The sequence below is a fragment of the Sorex araneus genome, chromosome 5 (genome assembly GCF_027595985.1).
Source record: "Sorex araneus isolate mSorAra2 chromosome 5, mSorAra2.pri, whole genome shotgun sequence".
Taxonomy (NCBI): domain Eukaryota; kingdom Metazoa; phylum Chordata; class Mammalia; order Eulipotyphla; family Soricidae; genus Sorex; species Sorex araneus.
The window spans coordinates 137,988,679-138,010,972 of NC_073306.1; the positions used below are offsets into that span (position 1 = coordinate 137,988,679).

Here is a 22,294-nt window from a genome sequence, read left to right on the forward strand (position 1 = left end):
CCTCTTTCCGAAGAGTTGTAAAATTTATTGTGTAAGTATTGCAGCCCGCAGAGCACTGCCACGGCCCCCCGCGGCGGATACAGACGCGGGCCACCAGGCCTGTGGGTCTCGTCCCCGGGGCCGCGCCCAGCGTGCCCCCGACAGTTCCGACGGTCAGCGTGAACGAAGCTCCCGGCTGGCCACCCAGAGGCGCTGTGGGCGCTCGCTCCACCTGGGGTCACCTTCAGCTCTTCGCAGAAACGCTCTGGGGGGCTGGGTGCCGTAGTGCACTTGGGGGGATCCAGCCGCATGCCCCCTTCTGAGCCCCACCTGGTCCCCTTCCAACCAGCCACTTGGAAGACCCCCTAACTCTACTGGGGGCGCCAGGGACACAGCACGCCAAGCCGCTGTGGGCACACGAGCACAGTGCCCCCCGCTTCTGGGGTGCAGCTGAGGAGCCCAGTTCGGCTCGGGGGGGCTTCCCGGCACACCAGCCGGCTGTCCCCGAGCCACCCCATCTGCACTGCCACCCGCGGGCACGAAGCCTGGGGCGCCCCAGCCAGCAGAGGCCCCGCTCACGGCCCCGCGTCCCGGGGGTTCTGCAGCTAAGCTATGACGGGCAGTTCCAGGGGCCCCCGGACTCGTGCAAGCTCGCGGGGGCGGGGCAGGGGGGGCCGGTGTGCGACCCCCGGGAGCGACATGCAGGGTGAGAGGCGGCCTGACCCAGCCAGACCGCTCCTGGGAAGGGCGGTGGAGTCTGGAGAGAAGCCCTTTGCCCCCCCGAGTGGGGGTCCCGGAGAGCGAGGCCCGGGCAGCCCCTGCTGCCCAGTAAGGCACTGAGGAGATGCCGTGGTGGCGTCTCTAACGGTGTCCCTGTACCTTCCGGGCCGAGCCCGCCACCTCGGCAGGGCCTGGGGGGTCTTGGGGGCTCCCAGCAGGTCCCTCCTCCCCTTGGGATTATTTTTCAAGTAATAAGAGAGGTCGCTGGACCCGGGGCCGAGCAGTCATCGAGGTGCCGTGTGAGGGCACCTCCGTGGAGCGGGGGTGGGGGGTGGGGCCCTACCCAGGGTGCCAGGGTGCCTCCGCTCTGCACCCGAGTTCTCTACCTTCACATTCCCCAGCCCAAATCTACTGGGGGGAGGGCACAGCACCCAAGCAGGGCACCCCCAAATGCCCAAGAGCAGGAAGCGGTGGGGGAGTTGTGTCGGCCCCTGCTGAGGGTCAGCAAGAGCACAGCGAGAAGAGGGGGTGCTGGGGGTCCCCGGGAGTCAGGTCTCCTGGAAGGTGCCCGCAGGCCGCTGTGAGGGCACAGCCACGGGTGTCACCGCGCCTCGCGCCGTCCAGGGCGCCGCACCCTGGCCTGCAGGGAGTGGCGCCCTCAGACACACGTTCCTCTGCACTCGAGAAAGGCGCTTCCTCGCGCCCGGGAGGGTCTGCCCAGCGCCCCGCCGCCTCCCGCCTGGTCCCGAACGTCTCCAGCGACAGAAGTTTCCGGCGAACAAGCACTGATATCTTTATATTAAAAAATAGTGCAAAAGCTCAACATTTATATAAATAACTCTGAACCCCTGCTCCGCGACGCTTTTCTCTTTACAGGTACTACACGCCTTCGAGTTGGCACTCAAAACTGCCTTTTGTTCTCCTCTAGTTCAGAAAACAGCTTATTTTTTTCTTTAATAGGCCTCTTCTAATACAAAAATACTCCTGCCCTCGCAATACTTTCTCTTATTTTATATATATTTATAGATATAATATTGCAGATCTTTAAACAAAGGTTTGTGCAAATATGTCTTTAAAGTTACGTGAAATCGTGAGACCCAAGAAAGGCGTCCAGGCCCATGGCTGGGAGGGGCCGGAGGCGGCGTGTGTGTCTCGGCCCGGGGCCCGCCCGCTCAGCAGCCCGGCGGGGGCCTGGCCGCGCTGCTCAGACCCCACAGAACACGGAAAGACTGACCCACCAGGAGGCGGGGTGGGGGCGGGGGCCATCCCGCCCTGCCCCCGAGTGCCGAGACAGCGCGGCAGCCCTGGGCCTAGAGCGCCTGTCCCTTCTGCTTCTCCTTCTCTTTGCTCCAGCCGGCAGTGCTCTCGGGGGAGATGTGTGCGGGCTGCAGGCGGGACCCTTCTAGCAAGGCGGGGGGTGCGGGGCCCTGCTGGTGCTGGAAGGAGGCGGAGCCCGGGTAGTGGCCGATGACCTCGCTGTAGGTGGGGGGTGGCCCCTCCATGCGCCCGCCACCCCCATAGCACGCGGCGCTGATGCCTGAGTTGCTGCTGGGGGGGCACGGGCCCCCCAGCATGGCGCTGTCCATCAGGTCGGAGTCGAAGACGGTTCTGTTGGGGGGGGCGCGCACCGACTCCCGGTTCAGCTCCAGCTGCTGCTCGGGGTCCCGCAGCTGGAGGGTGCAGGGGCCCTGGTAGGGCGGCGGCTCCTCCCCGTCTGACAGCGAGATGGTGGGCGGCAGGTCGATGTGGTGCTGCAGGTAGGGGTAGGTGGGCTGGAAGCGCTGGAAACGGTCCCGCGGGGCGAAGGTGGGCACGGCCAGGCGGTCCGGGGCCCGCGGCGGAGCGTAGGGCTGCGGCTGCGGGCAGGGCAGAGTGAGGGTCGGGATGCCTGGCCCCGTGGCCTCTGGGGCGGGGAGGGTGGGGAGCAGGGGCGGGGGTCACGGGCCCCGGGGTGGGGCGGGGGGGCCATGTGACCCGGACACTCTCCCAAGGGGCCCGCTCCCGCTAACCGTGCGGTGGGGCGCGGGGGCTCACCTCCGGGAGTCCACTGCCGGACACGGTGCTATCCGAGGCCCAGAGGCAGCCTTCCTGCGTGGGGAGCAGAACCGGTGGTCACGGCACAGACAGACAGACGCCCGCGGGCCACATCCCCACCTGTCCCCCGACACTCATTCTTCAGGACGAAAACGGCCGCCTGGGGCCCCCTTCCTGTTTCCAAGCCCTCCGGCAGCCGGGCGGCTGGACGGGAGGGCAGTGCCCCCCACTAGCGCGGCTGCAGTGCCAAGCCACGCCAAAACAGCAAAGCCACGCAACCCGCCGCGCTTCCAGGCAGAGGCTCTGGGGCAAGAACGGCCATCCCGGGGGTCACTAGGGGCTCCTTGACTCGGTGGGCCCTGGGAGCAAGCGGCGTCCGCCTGGGAAACAGTGGGCACTTGCTCGCACGGGGCCTGGTCACCCTGACGCAGCCTCTGGGTCCTCCCAGCGCCCACAGTGGGTGGAGGGCGGGGGCGAGGCCGGGGTCCCCACCAGCCCACCTGCGTCTCCGGCATAAGCAGCCGGAGCGCGACCCCGACAGGATCGCCGTCTGCGTGAGGGGCTCCTGCCAGCAGACCCAGCACCACCCACCAGCCCCACAACCTGGCTGCCGCCAACGAGTGTACCTGAAGCTACCCCCTCCTCCAGGGAGGCTTCCAGGAACCCCCCACACTGTCTGCCTCCCCCTCCGTATCCCCACCCACTGCAATCCCTGTGACTCTCCCTTGAATATTAGCTCAGGCCTCCACCCCGACACACCTCAGCCCTGCCTGGGGACCCCCAGGTTCCAATCTGCACCCACCTCCGTCAGACCCCGTGAAACGCGGGGTGACAGTGGGACACTCGGTCCTGCTGCCCAGCTGCTGGCCCCCTGCCCACAGGGCTGGCTTGGGGCTCTCGGCCCTCGGAAGCGTGGCCCCCATCTCCCGTGACTCGGGGGCCTTTTCTGACCTTCCCTCATACCTAGAGGCTGACTTGGGGAGCAGGAGGCCCAGGCCCTCACCCGACCCGAATCCAGGGGTGCGGCGGGAGGAGCAATACAGGCTACAAAGGAGCCGGCGGTCCCAGCAAGCTGGGCTGTCGGAGCTGCAGATGAGCCCGTGGCCCTGTCCGCCGCACCCCTACCAGGTGGGGCACTTCTCGTTCCAGATAAGGCCCCAGCTCTTGGCTTCCAGGGCGTGCCCTCCCGGGGCCCTGCACTGCACGGGCTCAGCATCAGGCGCAAACGGGCTCTCTGCGGGAGACGCCTCAGACGTGCCCTGTCAGCCGAGGAGCTCCCAGGGACATGGCGACACCCATCTCCAGGACTAATGAGGGGGCATGGTGGGGTCCCCGGGGCCTGGTGGCTGCAGAGACCGGAACTACAGAGCAGGCAGCAGGCCCAGGTGTGCCGTGCCGGTGGGCTTGCTGCCCCCACCCCAGGGTCCTTCCCGCCACCTGGGCTTCAAAGCTGAGTGGCCTCAGGCAAGTGTCCCCAGCTCTCTGAGCCCTGACTCCTCTCTGAGATGGGTTCCAGGCTGGGAACGACAGCAGATCACACACACGTCGGCGGCATGGCACCACTGCCGGGGCACACAGGGCAGCCCCCAGGCTGCGGAGGGCGCGGCGGGTTGCTTCAGACCGCAGGCCGAGTGGCCTCTAGGCATGGCAGGGCAGGGCCGGGCCTGGCCACCTGCCGTCCCGGCACAGGGACTGGAGCAAGACGTCCCCTGCCCTGGCCCCTGTGACGCACTGTGGCTGCGGCCTGACGCAGGTGGCAGAGCCCGGACCTGTGGGGACAGGCCTGGCCGTCCCACTTGGCTCAGCTGCACACTCGGCCCTGCCGCCAGCCCAGGTGTCCCTGCGCCGGAAGGCCACGCCCAGAGCCTGGCACACGCAGGCTGGGAGGGGCCCCTCGCTGCCCTGGTGACGGCAGCTTCCACGGGGCGGAAGACCACACCCGTGCCCACCTGCGCCCACCTCCTGGCCCTCTGCTGAGCAGGCATCAGCCCTGTGCACCCCAGCTGGCGTCTCGAGGGCACTGGAGTGGGGCGTCCAGGGTAATGCCTGAGGCTCATGACTCAGCAGCACCCCAGCCCAGGGGGGCCACGAACAGCAGGGACCCCGCAGGCCTACACCCCGCAGGAAGCCCTTCCCTGCTGAAAGGCCCCCGTGGGGCACAGCCCCAGGCCCAGCAAGCAGCCCAGGGTCTGGAGAGACGTGGTCGGAATGCGTGAAGGAGCAATGGGTGCATGGATGGGGCAAAAGAAGGCTGGATGGATGGAAGGATAAATGGGACGGGAAAGGACGGACGGACAAGTGGATGGACGGATGGATGAGTCAGTGGGTGGCCTGATGGGGAGGGGGAGGCTGGGGGCTGGATGGACGAGGAGAGGGTAGGAGGACGGATGGGCGAGCGGATGAGCTGTGGACGGATGGATGAGTGGGACAGGCGGAGTATCAGATGGGCGAGTGTGCGGACAGACAGATCTCTGAACGCATGAGCGGACAGATGGTGACAGACAGGCGGCAGATGGGCAAAGGAGAAGACAGACGTGCTGGAGTCCAGTCTTCCCCCTGTGCTACGCCCTGCGCTCTGGGGAGGAGGTGGGCACAGCCCCCTTCACAAAACGCTGACTGGCCACAGTCAGGGTGTGGCCCAGAGGGACACAGCGGGGACTTGGGGACTCAGGAAGGCCTTTCCCCAGGGACCTGTTGTCCACAGGCTGTCAGGACCCAGCCATGGCCACGTAGTTCCTTCCGGGGTCATCCCCTGGGCCCCGGGCTTGCAATCAGGTGGGAGCCTCATGGCCCCGCGGCCCACAGACGCAGACCTCCTCCGCAGACAGGACGGGGCTGGCAGGGGTGTCCGCAGGTACTCACCGAGGAGAGGGCATCGTCTCTCCGGCGGGCCTGGCCGTGTCGCCCGATGAAGGAGCGCGCGGACAGCTTGTAGTGACTCAGCAGGCACGTGATCACCACCACCATCACCATCACCACCACCACGATGACTGTGATCTCCACGAACTCCAGCTCAGCTGCAACGTAAAGCACAGGGAAGGTGAGTCCTGGGACCTGGCAGGCTCGGCACCAGGCGCCGGCCCCGCCCTCCAAGGGAGGCCCCGCCCCTTCCCTAGCACTGCAGCGGGCCCCACCTCCTTTCCCCTAGCACAGCAACAGGCCCCGCCCCACCCTCCCACAGCTGCACCCGCCCCACCCCCACGGCAGCAGGCCCCTCCCTACTTGGGAGACACCCACCCACCCAATCATAGCGGCAGGCTCCGCCTCCGCCCCATGAGGGAGCCACCAGCCCCGCCCACTACAGCAACAGGTCCCGCCCCTTCCCTATCACGACGGCAGCCCTGCCCTAGCACAGGGCAGGCCACGCCCCCAGGGAGGCACCCGTCCCGCCCAGCAGCGGGCCCCGCCCCTTCCCTACACCGGCGGCAGGCCCCGCCCCCACCCTATCAGGGAGCCACCCGCCCCACCGGCCACAGCAACAGGCCCTGCCCCCATCTTATCAGGGAGCCACCCGCCCCACCCACCACAGCAACAGGCCCCGCCCCACGGCGGCATGCCCCGCCCCCATCCTGTCAGGGAGCCACCCGCCCCACCCGCCACAGCAACAGGCCCCGCCCCATCTTATCAGGGAGCACTCCCCCACCCACCACAGCAACAGGCCCCGCCCCACGGCGGCAGGCCCCACCCCCGTCCTGTCAGGGAGCCACCCGCCCCACCCGCCACAGCAACAGGCCCCGCCCCATCTTATCAGGGAGCCACCCGCCCCACCTACCACAACAGGCTCCGCCCCACGGCGGCATGCCCCTCCCCCATCCTATCAGGGAGCCGCCCACCCCACCCGCCACAGCAACAGGCCCCGACCCCCGCCATGCTCCCTGCTGGGCCTTCCCCTGCCCTATGCACACGCAACCTTCAAACAGCACAGCTGTCATCACCTGGTGTCCCGACACCCCCACCAGCCTCGACGGACCCCGAGAAGAGAAGGGGTGGGGGCTACAGCTGCTGGGATTCTCAAGGCTTTTTCCTTTTTCTTTTGCCAGAAGGGGGGTCCCCACCTGAGCACACTGACCCCGCAGAGCAGCAGCAGAGGCGGCCCTGGGCAGAGACCGGGTCAACTGCCTCCCTGCCATCTCCGGCACGGGGGGGGGGGGGGGGGCGGGTGGCGCTGAGACCCTGAACACAGGGCGCTGCAGGGGCAGCTCAAGTTCAGGGCGTCTCCCCCGCCCTCCCCCTCCCCCCAACACAAGGTGGGAAGCTGACAGGGCTCTCCCCGCCCCACACCACTGGCCACCCGCACCCCTCCTGCCAGCAGTCTGAGTGTCCAGGGTGGGCTCACTTTGTCAGAGCTCCCCAGAGCGCCCCCAGCTCCCTCCCCTCTCACCCTGCAGGTCTGCGGATGAGGATTTGGGGGGGTGGCGGCGGAGGACAGGTGACCCAGCAGTGTCCCTGCTCCAGAAGTGTTTGCAGGGGCACAGAGGCCAGAGGCCAAGGGACACTCGTGGAGGCTGGGCCTCCCGGCTGCTGGCTCCCGGCCCGGGCTGGGGGAGGAGGCGCAGGGAAGAAGCCAGGGCCCCGCGGGCGTCTGGGCCGGGGAAGGCCGGGCCCTCCTGGTGGGAACTGGGCCATGCAGGGCACCCTCACTTTCCCGCCAGGAGGGCGGCCCAGCCTCGGGCCTCAGCCAGCGACTGGCCACACCTCCACCCCCCAGACGGGCGGGTCCAGGGCCCGTGCCCGGCCTTCTGGTAGGTCCCAAATAAAGCCGGCTATTCATCGCACACAGGACGCTTTGTCCCCCACCCACAGGCTCCTCCCCCAGGGCCCTGCCCCCGTCCCGTGCACTCTTCACCCCTGCCCCCTCGCCTCCTCTGGGCCCTGCCCATACTGCCAGCCTCCAGACGGGCCGGGGCGCCACCGGGCAGCTGAGCAAAACCTCCCCAGGCCAGCCCCGCCTTCGAAGAGACTCGGTGCCGCAGCCTCAGCGCCCACCTGCTCCCGGGGCCCTGCCCACAGTCGGTCGGGGGGCGCCCACCTGCTCCCGGGGCCCTGCCCACGGTCGGGGGGCGCCCACCTGCTCCCGGGGCCCTGCCCACGGTCGGGGGCCCAGAAGCCGTGGGGCGGGGAGCCAGAGGCGCCTGGGGGACAGACGGCCTGAGGGCCGGGTGCCAGCCCAGCTCTGCAGGTTCGGGGCAGCACCAGGGGCTCTACTGGGGTCCAGGGGGGCTCCCGGGCCAGGTGGTGGGCTCAGCCCACCCCAGGACGGTTGGAGGGGGCAGCTGGGTCCTGCTGACATGGGGCCCCATCACGTTCGTACGCCACAGCTGCTCCTGGAGGGGAGCAGGGGACAGTCTCCGGGCACGGGGACACAGGGATGGGCTGCAGGCTGGCCCCCCCACCCCTGGGCAGCTCCCCGCAGTGGGGAACGTCTCCCACAAGAGCCGCTCAGGACCTCCGCGGACCCTGCCTCAGTCTCCCTCACCTGACGCGCCTCCCCTCCCCAAGACAGGAAACCAAACGCACCACGTGGGGGGCAGGTCCCACTCCCAGCCTCGAAACCCTGACCCTGGCCACCAGCTCTCCGAGGCCCCCGCAGGCCCAAACCTGGTCACGCAGGTCAGGAGATAGGGTTAGGGGTCCAGGCCCCCCACGGGAACCAGGCAACACCGGCCCAGGTCTGGGAGGTGGGCACCAGCGCCATCCCCTGCACAGGCCAGTAAACTGAGGCACAGGGGGTCGCTGCCCAGGCACTCATGACCATGAGCCAGGGTTCTCCGAAAGGGGTGCTGGCGTTCTGGGGACGACCATCCCCCAAGCCAAGTTCCAGCCAGCACGGGCGGGCCCGTCTGTTTCGCCGCCTCTCGCCTGAGAACAATTTCAAATTAACGGTTCGCCCGCCTCGTGGGCGAGCCTGGATGTCTAGACGGCCTTCCTCACGGGCCAGGAGCCGCAGCCCCCGGCCCAGCCCCCATGCTCACCGTGTCGTGTTTAGACTCACGCCCTTTACAGGTCTGCAGACGGGGAGGGAGGCCTCCAGCGTGGGTCTGGCTGGGGGGAGGCCCGAGGCGCGAGGCCGCCGGAGAAATCCGCGCTTTTCCCAGTAAGAGGAGAGAACAGAACGGCCTCGAAAGGAAACCACCGGAGGCCGCCTGGGCACCGCGGAACAAATACACAAAAGAAAAGCATTTCCAGGAAGACAGCTCTCCCAGGCGGGCCGCCCGCCGTCGGGGGGACAGGTCAGCTGCTAGGCGGGGCCCCGCTCTGCGGGACACCCCAGCGCCCAGCACAAAGACGAGGAGCCCGGGGCTGGGGCCGGTCTGCACCGGCCCTGAGCGGGGCCCACCTGGCCTCCCCGCCAGCCCCCAGGTTTCAGACCAGACACCCCCCAGCCCCTGCTCGCCCACCCCCGTCTGCCCCAGAGAGGGGGTGGGGGGCAGCTGGCGGCCTCCTAACAGGCGGCCCGGGCAGGCGGCCCTGTCTGGCCTCCCGGCCGCACACCGAGGAATTAGGAATTGGCACTGTCTGAAATTTATGAAAATCTAATCTTGTTAGAACCGCCCGATGAGACCGCGGGGCCGGCCTCATTGAGATTCCGCAGAGCCCGCCTGCCCCCCGCCCCCGAATTCAAATAACAGGTCCAGCCTCCCCGGCCATTTCAGACGCCCCGAGGCACGCTCCGTGTCCTCAGAGTCAGACCATTTAGAGGTTCAGAGAAAATTACAAAGAGAGGAAATCTGTCCGAGGTTTCTGCAGGGGCAGCGGATCTGGGCCACCCGCGGGTGTCCGCACCAAGGCCGCCCCCTGGACACGGGGCCCAAGCACCTGCAGGCCGGCGAGGGCCAGGCCCCACGGCCCTCCACTGGGGACAGTCGAGAAGGCCTGCGTGAGGCCCCGAGTCTGGCCACAGCCTCTGGGGCACCGGCGTGGCTGGGCAAGGCCCCCGCCAGGGTCTGTCCTGGGCCGCGGAACAAGCGACAACCCCAGAACGGTCCTGGGGAGCCCTGGCACTCCCCCTCCCCTGCTTCGACACCTGTGCCCCCCCATACTCCAGACTCCCCTACTCCACACCCCAATACCCTACTCCACACCCCAATACCCTACTCTCCCCTACTCCACCCCTGATACCCTACTCACCCCTACTCCACACCCCGATACCCTACTCTCCCCTACTCCACCCTGATACCCTACTCTCCACCCTGATACCCTACTCTCCTCTACTCCACCCCTATACCCTACTCTCCCCCACTTCATACCCCCGATACTCTACTCTCCCCTACTCCACCCCCGATACCCTACTCTCCCCTACTCCACCCTGATACCCTACTCTCCCCTACTCCACACCCCGATACCCTACTCTCCCCTACTCCACACCCCGATACCCTACTCTCCCCTACTCCACACCCCGATACCCTACTCTCCCCTACTCCACCCCAATACCCTACTCTACACCCCAATACCCTACTCTCCCCTACTCCACCCCGATACCCTACTCTCCCCCACTCCATACCCCGATACTCTACTCTCCCCTACTCTCTACTCCCAGATACTCCAGACTCCCCTACTCTCTACCCCCAGATACTTGCTCCCACTGCCTCCATACCCTCAATACTCTACTCTCCCCTACTTCATACCCCTAGATACTTCAGTGCTCTGAACTCTAACCTCTCACCTCCTTCCCTACTCTTGCCTCCATCTATACCCCTGGGACCCTACACTCGTCCATGTGTTTCTACACGGTTTCTCTGGTCCCTGACATGCTGCACCGTCCCCTCCCCTCCTTCCAGACGCGTAGCTGCTTCTCTGCCGCACACAGACACTCTGACACCCCTATGTGTACGTTCCCGCCTGCTCCTGTGCTGGTGTTTCCGTGTGGTTCCCTACCCCCTGTGCTCTCCTACCTACTTCTAAACTCGCTTCTGCTTCCACACTTTTCCTCCTTCTACCTTCTCTCCTTTCTCCCCTGCTTCTCTACTTTTACCTACTTCAACCTCTCTGCTCTAACCATGTTTTGGGGGGTGGTTTGGGCCACACTCAGCAATGCTCAGGGGTCACTCCTGGCGGTGTGTGGGACCATGAGGGGTGCAGAAGGCCACGCCTGAGCTGGTCGTGTGCAAGCAAGCATCCTCCCGGTGCGTCATCTCTCCAGCCTGTGTTCTGCCTTGGGGAGGGGAGCAGACGGTGAAGCAGACGGCTCTGTGCCTAGTGGCCACTCCTGGTGGTGCTCAGGGGTCCATGAGGGACGCTGGGGATGAAGCCAGAGTTGAGGCAAACGTCGTACTTGCTGCCCCTTCTCTGGCCCCCAACCTCCTGTTCTGTGAAAGGCCTAGGCCCAGCTCCCCCTCTGGTGCCTGCACAAGCCCCTCCATCTGCCGGGAAGGGCACGCCCCCTTTCTGAGACAACAGCCCCGCTTGTGGGCTGTGTCCACCCGCGTGCTTCCCTCTGAGCCTGGCCAGCCAGGAGTTCGTGTCCTGACCAGAGTGGGCACCAACTAACCCGTGGAAACAATGAAACAGTGCTCACGGCACGGGGGTGTGGCGTGCACCCCCGGGTGGGGGCACCCGGAGCGTCAGAAATGCTGCAAAGGCACCGAGGCATGCAGTGGCATGAACCCACGGGCCTGTTTCACAGAATCAACACATGGACTTTCACACAATGTGGGACCCGAATGGCGCCAGTTCATGTGTGTGGTCACTGCAGGCAGGGGTGGACAGGACAGAGGGCACCGCGGGAGACCGCTCTCCCCCACCACGGCCTGCAGCACTGAGGGAAGGTTGGACCCCGCCCCGGGGCACAGAAGCCTCTTCCGCCCACAGGCCCCCAACCCCGCTGGCCCAGGGTCGCCTCGGGAGGGGAAGCGTCTCTCCCAGTGCTGGGGACAGAGCTCGCCCGACCTGCTGCCCCCCGTGTCCCGGCCTGCACGCAGACATACATCCACGGTCACACACTGGTACACACATATGGGTACAGAATGCACACGCAGTAACATGCACACAGACACACACGGGTACATCCACACACAAGCACCTGTGTGCCCCCGTTGGGCCTCCCAGGGCCCAGGCGTTGCCCAGGATGTTTCTTGCCGCCTTGCCCCAGGCGAGAGCTGCTCTGGCATCCACGGAGCAGCTATGCCCCCGATGGGTGGGCCTAACAGAGGGCTGCCTAGTGCGTCCTGAGGGAGGCAGAAGCTTCCAGAAACACAAGGGTCCGTCAAAGCCAAGGTGCATTTATTAGATAATCAACTGGCGGGGCCGGAGTGATAGCACAGCGGGGAAGGCGTTTGCCTTGCACGCGGCCAACCCGGGTTCGATCCCTGGCATCCCATATGGTCCCCCAAGCACCGCCAGGAGTAATTCCTGAGTGCAAAGCCAGGAGTAACCCCTGAGCATCGCTGGGTGTGACCCAAAAAGAAAAAAAAAAAAGAAAAGATAATCAACTGAACTGGCGGGTGCGGCAGCTGACAGCGAGCCTGGTTCTGGGTGGCAGCAGGGCACCCGGCGGCGAGCAGCCTTCCCAGTCCCGAGGGCCGAGCCCGTGGCTGGCGGGACGCGCGTGCCCAGACACGCCCCGGCAGGGCCACACAAACCCACCTTTTCCCTCCCGCGCTATCACCCGCCGGACGGAGCTAATGGGGTTTTTCTCCTATTGTCGCTACCACGGACCGTCTTCAAACGCCCAGGGTCAGCCAGGACATCCCTGCTGAGCGGCCACACGCTGAGGGGGCCGGCCTGGGCCACGGGCACTGGGGGGCGACAGCGCCGGTCAACCCAAGGGCGGAGAGACAGGAAGGTGCCCGCCCGCGTGGCTCCCGGCTGCTGCCAGAACCCCTGATTCCGGAGCACAGAGCCCGGAGTGAGCCCTGAGCACCACCAGGCGCAGCTCCACCCCCACCCCCAAATAAAATTAACCCAACGTGTTCCTGTCCGTTGGGCGGCAGGTGTGGGGGAAGGTTGCATCGACTCCTCTCAAGCAACTGCCCAGCACGCGTCCAGCACCGGGCTCCGGGCAGCGGCAGCCCAAGCGCCCAGAACCGCTGCCAGCAATGACCAGGGGCAGAAAGGAAGGAAAAGGGGACAGAACGGCAGAGGACCCTCGAATCACAGCCGGGGCTAAAAGTCAAACTGCTCCAACGTCCAGTCCGGAAGCCTGAGAGTGTGACACTCGACTGTCCTTCCCTTCAGTGAGCATTCGCCATGCAAATTCCTCAAGTCTGAAAGCACACGCGGAGTCAGGCACGTGTGTGTCCCCAGCTGAAGTGACAGACGACACCACTCGGCCTGCCCGGGCGGGCCACTCACGAGGGTCCTTGGAGACGGGCAGCTGTTTCTCCACACTGCAGGTTCTCGCACCGGGAGACGGGGAGGCGGTGGCGTTTCCGAGCGGCGGGACAAAGGCAGGCGCTGAATGGGGCGCACAAAGCGGCCGCGTTTGTGCCTTAATCGCTCCCCATTCAGGCCGCGCGTGCTGGGGGAACCTCGAGGGGTCTCCGCATGCTGCCGACGCCCCAGTGCCAGCACCAGGGGCTGTGCCTCTGTTTCCTCCAAATGCCACCTCGGGTCGTGCGGAGGAAGTAGGTCGACAAGCACCACCCAGGGCAGTACCCTGCCGCCCCGCACGGCACGAAGCTCTTGCAGGGGTCAGGACGGTGGTCAGAGATGGGGCTCAGCAAAGGAGAGCTCACACAGGGGTGCCAGGCCCCTCACCACGGGCTGGCCTGTGGTCAGCGCTGCACACGGGGGTGTCTCAGTGGGCTGGACGTGGGGGTAGAAACCAAGGGACGTCCTAGGGCTGGGAGTCCCTTGGGTGGAGGCTGGTTTGCCACCTAGTAAGATGCCAGCGCGGGGGGGCACCGAGGGATGATGCCACCGGCTACACCGGGCAGACGTCTCGCCAACCTTGAGTGGACGCCGGGGAAGCTGCGGGAAAGGGGCAGCTTCGGGGGGGGCAGGGAGAGCCAGAGGGAAGTGGCACGGGTGTGTGGGACAGCTGAAGAACCAGCGGCCGCAGGGGACCAGGAGAGGCAGGGAGGTATGGGGAGGGGCACAAGGGCAGGCGGCTTGAGGCCCCCCCCAGTGGATCCAGCCCTGTGACCCGGAGTGGCGGCAGGGCCGGGCGCCGGGAGAGGCATCTGCAGACAGCAGGCCAGGCCTGCGCCGGGCAGAGACGGGTGGGCAGCGGTTCAGCCCAGAGCCGCTGTGGTCTCAGGTGCGGGTCACCCTCCGGGGTGACACCGCGGGATTTCCCCCTGGGCAGGTGCAGGGAGCCACGTGCTCTCCCCCTCCTGCTCTCCCCATGCAGGCCCCCAGCACCCTTCACCCGGTCCCAAGCAGGAATCACTGACTCCGCCTAGGTGGACCCCCCCAACACACACGGGGCCCATCCCACCTCTCGCCCCACTTCCTGCCCAGGGCGGATCCTGGCACGGCCTCTTCCTCTTGCCACCACCTGCGTCACCTGCCAGTTCCCAATCCCAAGGCACATCCCACCCCCGGTGACCCCCACGAGGGCCCAGCGGCCGGCACATGGCCCTGCTCCGCGCCCCTGGCCGCCCAGGCCCGGCTACTTCATTTGCATCACTGGCCCTGAGCGCCACCCTGGCCCGTGCCAGGCAGGTGGGGACACCAGGCACTGCCAACACCCACTTTCTCCACCTGCTCCCGCTGCTGTCACCCGCCACACCCCAGGGCCCTGAACTCCAGGGCAGGGAGGGACGGTGCGAGGCCCAAGGGCTATGCCGAGTGACCCGAGCATCTCCTCCGACGAAACGCGCTGGCCTGGGCCCAGCCGCTGTCCCCGCACTGCAGCCCCAGGGGGCGAGGGCACGGATATCCCTGCACGGTCACGGCAGCATCACCGCAAAGGGGACCGACCACGCACGTGCCAGGCACAGCGGCCACCTCACAGTAAAGCCTCTGACAAAGGGAGGGTCTGCGGGGTCCCATCCCCGGGAGACGCCCCTGCAGCACGGCCCCGGCGGGAGTGGGCGCTGCAGGGGAGGGGGAGCACGGCGGGGGCGGGGGGGAGCTGAGGTCAGCCCCCTCCCGCCCCGCAGCTGCCATCGGGGCCGCCCAGAGACCCTCGGCTGTCAGCTCTCCCCACCGGCGGGCCTGGCTCCGGCTCGGAGACTAGACTCTGTACAGGCCTTTAAGGTTTGGGGAAACGGGGGAGCGTCTCCGCGACCCTCGGCGCCGTCACGGTCTCCCCAGCACGGGAACGTGTGCCCACGGGGTGGGTCGGGGAACTGGGTCACGGGCCCGCTCGCCCGCCTTCCCGGCCCTGCTTCCAGGGGTTCGGGCGGCCCAGCTCGCGGGGGAGCCCGAGCAGGGGGAGTCTGCGGAGAGCACCGCGCCGGAAGCCACGCGAGGTGCAGGCGAGGGCAGCGGGGGCTGGCACACAGGAAGCAGTCGGGGGTCCCTCTTCTTGGGGACTCTCCAGCGTGTCAGCCCCGTGTGCGGGCCCCTCAGCGACCCCGACGCCGAGGGGACAGCAGGCGGACTCATTCCCCCCTTCCCTCCCCCGGCGCCAAGGGGAAAGGGGCGCGCGCACGTGACGGGGGAGGGGCGGCGGAGCCCCCAACGGGCCCAACGGGAGGAGTGTGGAACGCAGGGGGGCAGGGAACGGCCCAGGGACCCTCGCGGGGGCGTGCGCAGCTCGTCCGACCTCGGGGCACCGCCCGGGGACCCCAGGGAATGGCCGGGCCGGAAACCCCAAGGGCGGGCGCGGCAGGGGGACGGGCACGGCCGCCCCCGCAGCAAGACGCCCGGCCGCGGCCCCGCAGGCCTTTGTCCAACTGAGACCCTTCGTCTAATCCTGCAGAACATTTTGCATAATCCCGCGAGACCACCTCCTAATCCCGCGAGGCCGCCTCTCCTAATCCCGCGAGACCACCTCTCCTAATCCCGCGCGGCTGCCCGTCTAATCCCACCGCCACCCTGTCGTCCGTCTAATCTCGCGAGACGGCATCACATCCTCCCACCCTGCGGGCGCGGTCAGGGGCCCGGGTCACGCAGGGACAGCGGACACGTCGGCCGGCCCCGGGCCCCAGGGTGCCAGCAGCGGGGGTGGGTGCCGGGAGACCCAGTCTCCCACTGCGCGGGACGCCCAGGGGTGTGGTAGGAGGGGGGTCTCCCCCAGGGCCCCCCGCAGCACCCCCGGCCGGACCCCACCCCCCACCCCCAGGGCTGCACCCACGGGCCTGAACCCGGGTGAGCTGACGCAAGCCCCCCCGCTGCCCGGGGCGGGGTCCCCAAGCCCAGCGCGAAGAGGTCCTGGCTTGCAGGCGGGTGGGAGGGGCCGGTGGACCCCGGCATGCCCGGGGCGTCCCCCCTGAAACGGAACAACTCGCCTCTGACCCCCACGACTGTTCGAGGCCCGCCTGGGGGCTGGGGCTGGGGGAGAAGGGCGGGGAGCCCCGCGCCCGGGGTCCTGCGCCCCCGCTGCCAGACCGAGGAGCCTAGAGGGCACGTGCGGGGTCTCCCCGCGTCCCGGGGCACGTCCCTGCCCACCGCACGGGGCCTTTTTTTGGGGTCACACTCAGCAATGCTCAGGGGTCACTCCTGGCTCATGCACTCAGGAATTACTCCTGGCAGTGCTCAGGGGACCCCATGGGATGCTGGGATTTGAACCCGGGTCAGCCGCGTGCAAGGCAAACGCCCTCCCCGCTGTGCTATCGCTCCAGCCCCGACGCACGGGGCCTTTTAAACCCCGCGCCCTTCTCCTCGGGCCGGGGCCGGGCCGGGCCGCGCGTCGGGGGCCCCGGGTCTGGCCCCCGAACCCCGCGCCCCGCGCTCTCGGCCCCTTTGGAACTCCCCGAAGACGCACGGCCGGGGACGGACGCGGATCCTCAAGGGTCCAGTGTCCCCTTCCTGGAGGAGGCGGCCGCCGGCCGGCCGAGGAGGGAGGCGCGGACCGGGGCGCAGACCCCCGCCGGCAGAGGCTGCTCCTGCTGCAGTGACGCGTTGGGGGGGGGGGGGGTCAGGGAGTCGCACCCGCCCTGCCCGTCTCCGAAGGCCAGTGTCCCACAGAGGGGTCGGCGAACCCCACCTAGCCCCCCGAGATCAGTAAGGAGCGCTTGCGGGGGGTCCCGGCTGCCACCTCTACCTGGAGGGGTGTGGCCGCCCCGGTCACCAGCAGCACCCAGTTGGGGGGGCCCGTGTGGCCGAATGCGCCCCGACCTCCCCACGCCCCGGCTTGTGCAGAGATCCCACCCCCGTCGCAGGCTCGGGAGAGGGTGGGCGCGTCCCTGCGGGGAGGCCGTGGGTGGCCGGGCACCTTCCCACCTCCCAGGGACCCTCCACCCCGAGAGCCGCCCCCACCCCTCCATTCTGGGAGCCACCACCCAGTCGCCATGGCGACGGGCTAATTGCAGCACCGCCCGGATCCCGGAACCTTGGACCCGGCATTTCCCGACCTCTGCCTCCACCCGTGTGTGCCCGGCGCTAAGGCACGGGGGCCGTGAGGAGGCGCAGGGGGTCTCCGACGCCCTTCCCGGGAGCCAACCTGCCCGCCCGCCGCCCGCTCTCGGCGCCGGTGTAAAATTAGCGGAGTCAAGCCGACGTGTCGTAAACACAAAGGCGCTGCCAGGAGGCGCTGGGCCCGGGGAGGGGGCGCGGGCAGCTGGGGGGCGGCGTGCGTCCCGAGCACGGGGGGGGGGGGGGGGGAAGCGCGCATCTGCGGCGTCTAGACACTCCGGAGGGGACAGTGGAGGCCGCGCGCGGCCCGCCCGCCCGCCGCGCCTCTGCCCTGCCCGCCGGGCACCGCTGCCCTCGCGCCCGCGCGGGCCGGGGGCGGCTGGCCCGGACCCCACTCCCCAGCAAGTGTTTTGAAACTCGGCTTTAAATAAGCCGGTAAATGAATTCCACCTTGTCAGAGCTCCCTCCCGCACCAGCCCGGTACCCTGCTGGCGCGCTGTCTAGACACAGATAACAAAGGGCTTTTACAGCCGGGGACGCGCTGACAAAGTGGCCGTTGGAGGCTGCAGACGGCTGTCAGGGGGCTGGAACGAAACGCTAACTTATGGGTCTGGCTCCGGCGGCGGCCGGCGGGGGTGTGGGGGGTCCGGCTGCCCGGGGACGGGGGAGGCGGCTGTGCGGGCCCAGCCCGGCCCCCGCCTCTCAGACCCACAGCTGACAAAGGGTTTCCCGGCCCCCAAGCAAGGGGCGCGGGACCCCCATGGGGTGCAGGGGAGGGGGGCGCGTGAGGCCGTGTTCCGTCCGTGTCCTGGGGCTATGGACAGGGTGGGAGGGCGGAGGAGCTGGCATGGCCCCGGCGGGGCTTCTGGTGGAAGGGACCCCTGGGTGCTCCCGAGGGGCCGAGTGAGTGACCCCAGACGCCCTCACAACCCAGGACCTATGCCTTGGTTTTGCAGGGCGAGGACACGGGCCAAGTGGCCCTGGGCGCTGGGGTGTGGGCAGGGGGAGGCCAGAGCAGGTGGGCGCCCCCCTGGGAACAGGTCCCAGCCCCTGGCCTGCTGCCCGTCTGCCCTGGACACCTCCTGGCCCCCCCTGCAGGCCACGGAGGGGGGGGGCTGGCCACCTGCTAGAGGACGCAGAGCCCACGTGGCCCCTCTCACTTTCAGGTGGCTGCTGCCCGCGACTGTCCCTCTGTCCCTCTGCCAGCCCCGTCGGTGGGCGACTGCCAGGGGCCACGGGGAGCAAGGCCCCCTTGCCTCCTCCCTGGTGACCCCGCGACACCCACGCACCTCCAAGGGCCCCGCAGGCGGCTGCCCGAGGCAGGGGCAGCTTCTGAGGCCAACACCCTCACCAGCGTGGAGACGCCCACAGGACCAGCCCGGGGCCCTGAGAGCCGGAGCCCCCTCCTCACTGCACAGCGGGCACCGCCTCCTGCCTCGGCCCCCCGCCCTCTCCCCCCAAGGCCCCGCCCTGAACAAAGGAGTGGGGGTGCCTGGCCACTGCGGCCTGGGCTGGGGGGGGGCCCTGAGTGCCCCAACCCCCACCACCTTGGAAAGGCAGTGAGGTCCCAGCTGGGCACAGACCCAGAGGGGGGCAAGCAGCTACCTGTCACCGTGGCCACTTAGAGCGTCCTGCTCTGGACAAGGGCGGGCACACGTGCCGGCACTGGCTGTGGCCGCTGGTGACGACCCCGGGCCCTGGACCCACTCTGGGCTGGCTGTGAGCTGAGAGACACCCCCCCCTCCAGGGGCACTGGTCGAGGTGCCAGGGGGTGCCCAGGGCAGGGTGAGCCACAGGCCTAGCGGGCAGCCCTGCAGGGACACATCCCACCCCACAGCCCGGGTCCGTTGCCCCTGTCCCTCTGGCCTGAAGGGCCGGGGTCGATGGGCATCGGGGTGGCGGGCAAGGCAGGCTCGAGGGGCCCACGCCGCGCTGAGGCTGCGACTCAGGTTCCAGCCGTCCCGAGAGGCGACATCCCCGGCTGGCGGGGAACAGGGGACGCCACAGGGACGATCACAGAGGGGGTCCGCGCCCCAGGCCCCTGACGGCAGCTCCACAACGTTAGGCTCCTCAATCAATCACTGCCCTCGGTCACAGCCCAGGCAGCCCAGAGGCCCCGCACAGCAGGCCCCGCGCATAGTAGGTCCGCACAAAGCTGGTCCCCACAGCAGCCTCCTGCACACAATTGGTCCCGCAGAGCAGACTCCCGCACACAGTAGGTCCCCACAGCAGGCTCCCGCGCACAGTAGGTCCCGCAGAGCAGGCTCCCGCGCACAGTAGGTCCCCACAGCAGGCTCCTGCACACAATAGGTCCCACAGAGCAGGCTCCCGCACAAAGTAGGTCCCCAGAGAGCAGGTTCCCGTGCACACTAGGTCCCCATAGCAGGCTTACAAGCAGTAAGTCCCGCAGAGCAGACTCCCGCACACAGTAGGTCCCCACAGCAGGCTCCCGCACACAGTAGGTCCCGCAGAGCAGACTCCCACACACAGTAGGTCCCCGGAGAGCAGGCTCCCGCGCACACTAGGTCCCCATAGCAGGCTCCTGCATGCAGTAAGTCCCGCAGAGCAGACTCCCGCACACAGTAGGTCCTGCAGAGCAGACTCCCGCACACAGTAGGTCCTGCAGAGCAGACTCCCGCACACAGTAGGTCCCTAAGAGCAGGCTCCTTCCAACAGCCGAGTGATCAGATGTACAGGGCCATAGTGAGGCTGCTGAGGCCTAACCCAGCCCCCAGGTTTTGTGGGTCCCCCCATCATGGAGGCTGGGCTGGGGTCTGGAGAATGAAGGCCTGTCTGCCTGCCTGTCCGTCCGTCTGGGAAGCTCTACACTTCAGTGTTTCCCATGGTGCCTTGGGGTGGGTGGGTGCATCCCGGGACGCCCGGAGCTGTCCCACTCTATGTCACACAGCGGCCCCCCACCCTGAGAGGAAGTGACTGAGCCCACGCTCCGACGTGGCCCCCTGCCACACAGCCTGTGACCCCCTGGCACCAAGGGCCCCGTCGGGCATCAGGAAGGATCTGCCCAGATGGGACCCAGGGTGGGGACCCCCGAGAGGGGGTGCCCCGAGCTCACGGCTGCGAGTTGCCCCCACAGGCCCCCGTCCTGCTCCTCCCCGCCTGGGGGTCTCCACGCCCCACAGCGCTGGGCCCGCGGGCCGCTATGGCGGGAAGGTGTCCGGGCTGGGCCCTCCGCCCCTGCTGCACCTGGGGGAGGAAGGGGTGAAGCCGACCCCCCGCCCCCCGGGCCCCAGGGGAGCACCGAGCCCCCAGACAGACACCCCCCCGGTGTCTGAGCCCGAGCGAGCACAGCCGGATACGCACCCGGGCTCAGCCGTGGGGCCCCACCCAGGCCGGCTTCCCGCCCGCCCACGGGCACGCACACACATGCACACGTGTGCACACAGATGCACGCACGCGCCAGGCCGGGCTGGCTGACATTCCAGCCCAGCTGCAACACCTCCGCGGCCCGCAATAAAAATTCCTAGACGGGTGGTCAGGCGGGAGGCGGCCCCGGACGTGCCGTGTGAGGGCGGGGGGCACCTGTGCCTGGGGCGGCCCCGGGAGAGGAGCCCACCACGCTCCCGGGGGCCCCAGACCACCCCCTGCCACCCCGACGGCCCCGCGCAGGCGCCCGAGAGATGCTCTGCCCACGGGAGGCCCGGCCCTGTGTGAGCGGCGGTGGCCCCGGGCACCGCAGGGCTGACACCCAAACTACGTCAACGCCAGTCCCAGGCCAAACAGCAGGACGCCCCGGCCCGTGGCCCCTGGGACAGGGCTGAGAACAAAGGATGGAGGTCCCCGACAGGGCAGCGGGTGGGAGGGGAGGGGCCCCCGCAAGGCCAGACAGTCTGGGGGAGGGGGACACTGCAGGCTGAGCCTCAGTTTGCTCATCTGAGAAATGGGTCTGGTCCCAGCCGCTCCCTCAGGTGGCCTGTGCAGGGGGACCGTGCAGACGAAGAGCCGGGTCCCGGGGACAGGGCCGGCTCTGCAGCTCCCAGCACCTGGCTGGGGTTTCCTGGGGACAGAGACCCCGGCCAGCCAGCTCCGTGCTCCCTGGAGAGGCCCGGCCAGCCCACAGCGGCCCCAGTGCTCAGGGCTCTGAGTAACTCCTCCAGACATGATTCATGCCTGTCTGGGGTCACCCACATCCTCATTCCCGCCAGGTGAGGTGGGCAGGCGGGCGGGGCCGGCACAGCTGTCGCCCACAGACGCCCGGGGCGGGAGTGGAGGGCCGAGTGGCCGTGTGTGTCCTGCAGGCCGGAGGGGACACGCTGTGCATGAGGGTCAGCGCCTCCCGCCCTCCCGTGATGACCATGAGGGGGAAGGGGAGCGGGAGGGGGCACCGGACGCCCAGAACAACTGGCCTCCGGCCGGCCCCTGTCCCATGAGCAGGCGCTGGAGCCTCCGCCCCCGCCGTCTGCTGGCCGGCTCCTCTGGGCAGGGGGTGCGAAGGCCCCTCCCTCCCTCAGCGGCAAAGCCCCGTGGCCTGTCCCAAGGTCACTACTGGGGACCCTTCAGACGGAAGAGTCGGGGCGAGGGAAGAGACCGGAGGAGGCCCGAGCCCCGCACGCCAGGAGGGGGCCGGGCTGTGGCTGCGGCTCGCGGGGGCTGCGCCAAGCGGGAACGGGGAGCACAGCCCCCGCGGGGGCTCACTCCTGAGCGGTCCCCCGCCTTCCGGGAGCTTCTCCCACGGCCGCGCACTTGCTGTGGGTTCCAGGCGGAGGCCAGCGCCCTCCGCTGTTCGGGGCAGGGTGAGGTGGGCAGGCGGGCGGGGAGCCCGGGGGTCCCTCAGGGCATCAGCTCCGAGCCAGGCCCGGGGCGACTGCCCATGGCTGACGGCAGCTTCCCCAGAGCCAGAGGGGAAGTCCCGCTTTCCTGACCGGACCCCTGGCCCCCCACACCTCACCGGTCACTCAGGGCCACTCGGCACTCGACAGGCTGTGGGTACCGGAGCTCCACTGGGCAGAGCTGGGCCACGTCGGAGCCGTGGGGGCGGCAGGTGGGGTCTCCAGGAGAGGACTCGGCTGCCGGGGTCACGGGACTGGCTGCGGGACACAGCGGTGGGGGGGCTGCGCACACGGGCTGGGGCTGGGGAAAGCGCCCAGCCTGGCCCGAGCCCCCGCCCCACACCAGGGGACCAGGACAGCGAGTCGGAGTC

General features: G+C 68.5%; 1 protein-coding gene across 2 annotated transcripts in view; it reads right to left on the minus strand.

Moving 5' to 3' along the window:
- The window catches only part of PMEPA1 (prostate transmembrane protein, androgen induced 1), a 28,660-nt gene continuing 6,366 nt past the window's right edge, over positions 1–22,294 (minus strand). Inside the window, exons 1-4 of one of the 2 annotated variants that reach the window (XM_055137419.1) lie at positions 8,706–8,823; positions 5,596–5,750; positions 2,734–2,787; positions 1–2,555 (exon numbers count right to left, since the gene is read on the minus strand). In XM_055137419.1, the coding sequence (XP_054993394.1) occupies positions 2,010–2,555; positions 2,734–2,787; positions 5,596–5,706 (711 nt within the window). In that variant the 5' untranslated portion in view covers positions 5,707–5,750; positions 8,706–8,823 and the 3' untranslated portion in view covers positions 1–2,009. Of the gene's footprint in view, positions 2,556–2,733; positions 2,788–5,595; positions 5,751–8,705; positions 8,824–22,294 lie in introns of those variants that run through there. The other variant, XM_055137418.1, reaches the window with a different exon arrangement.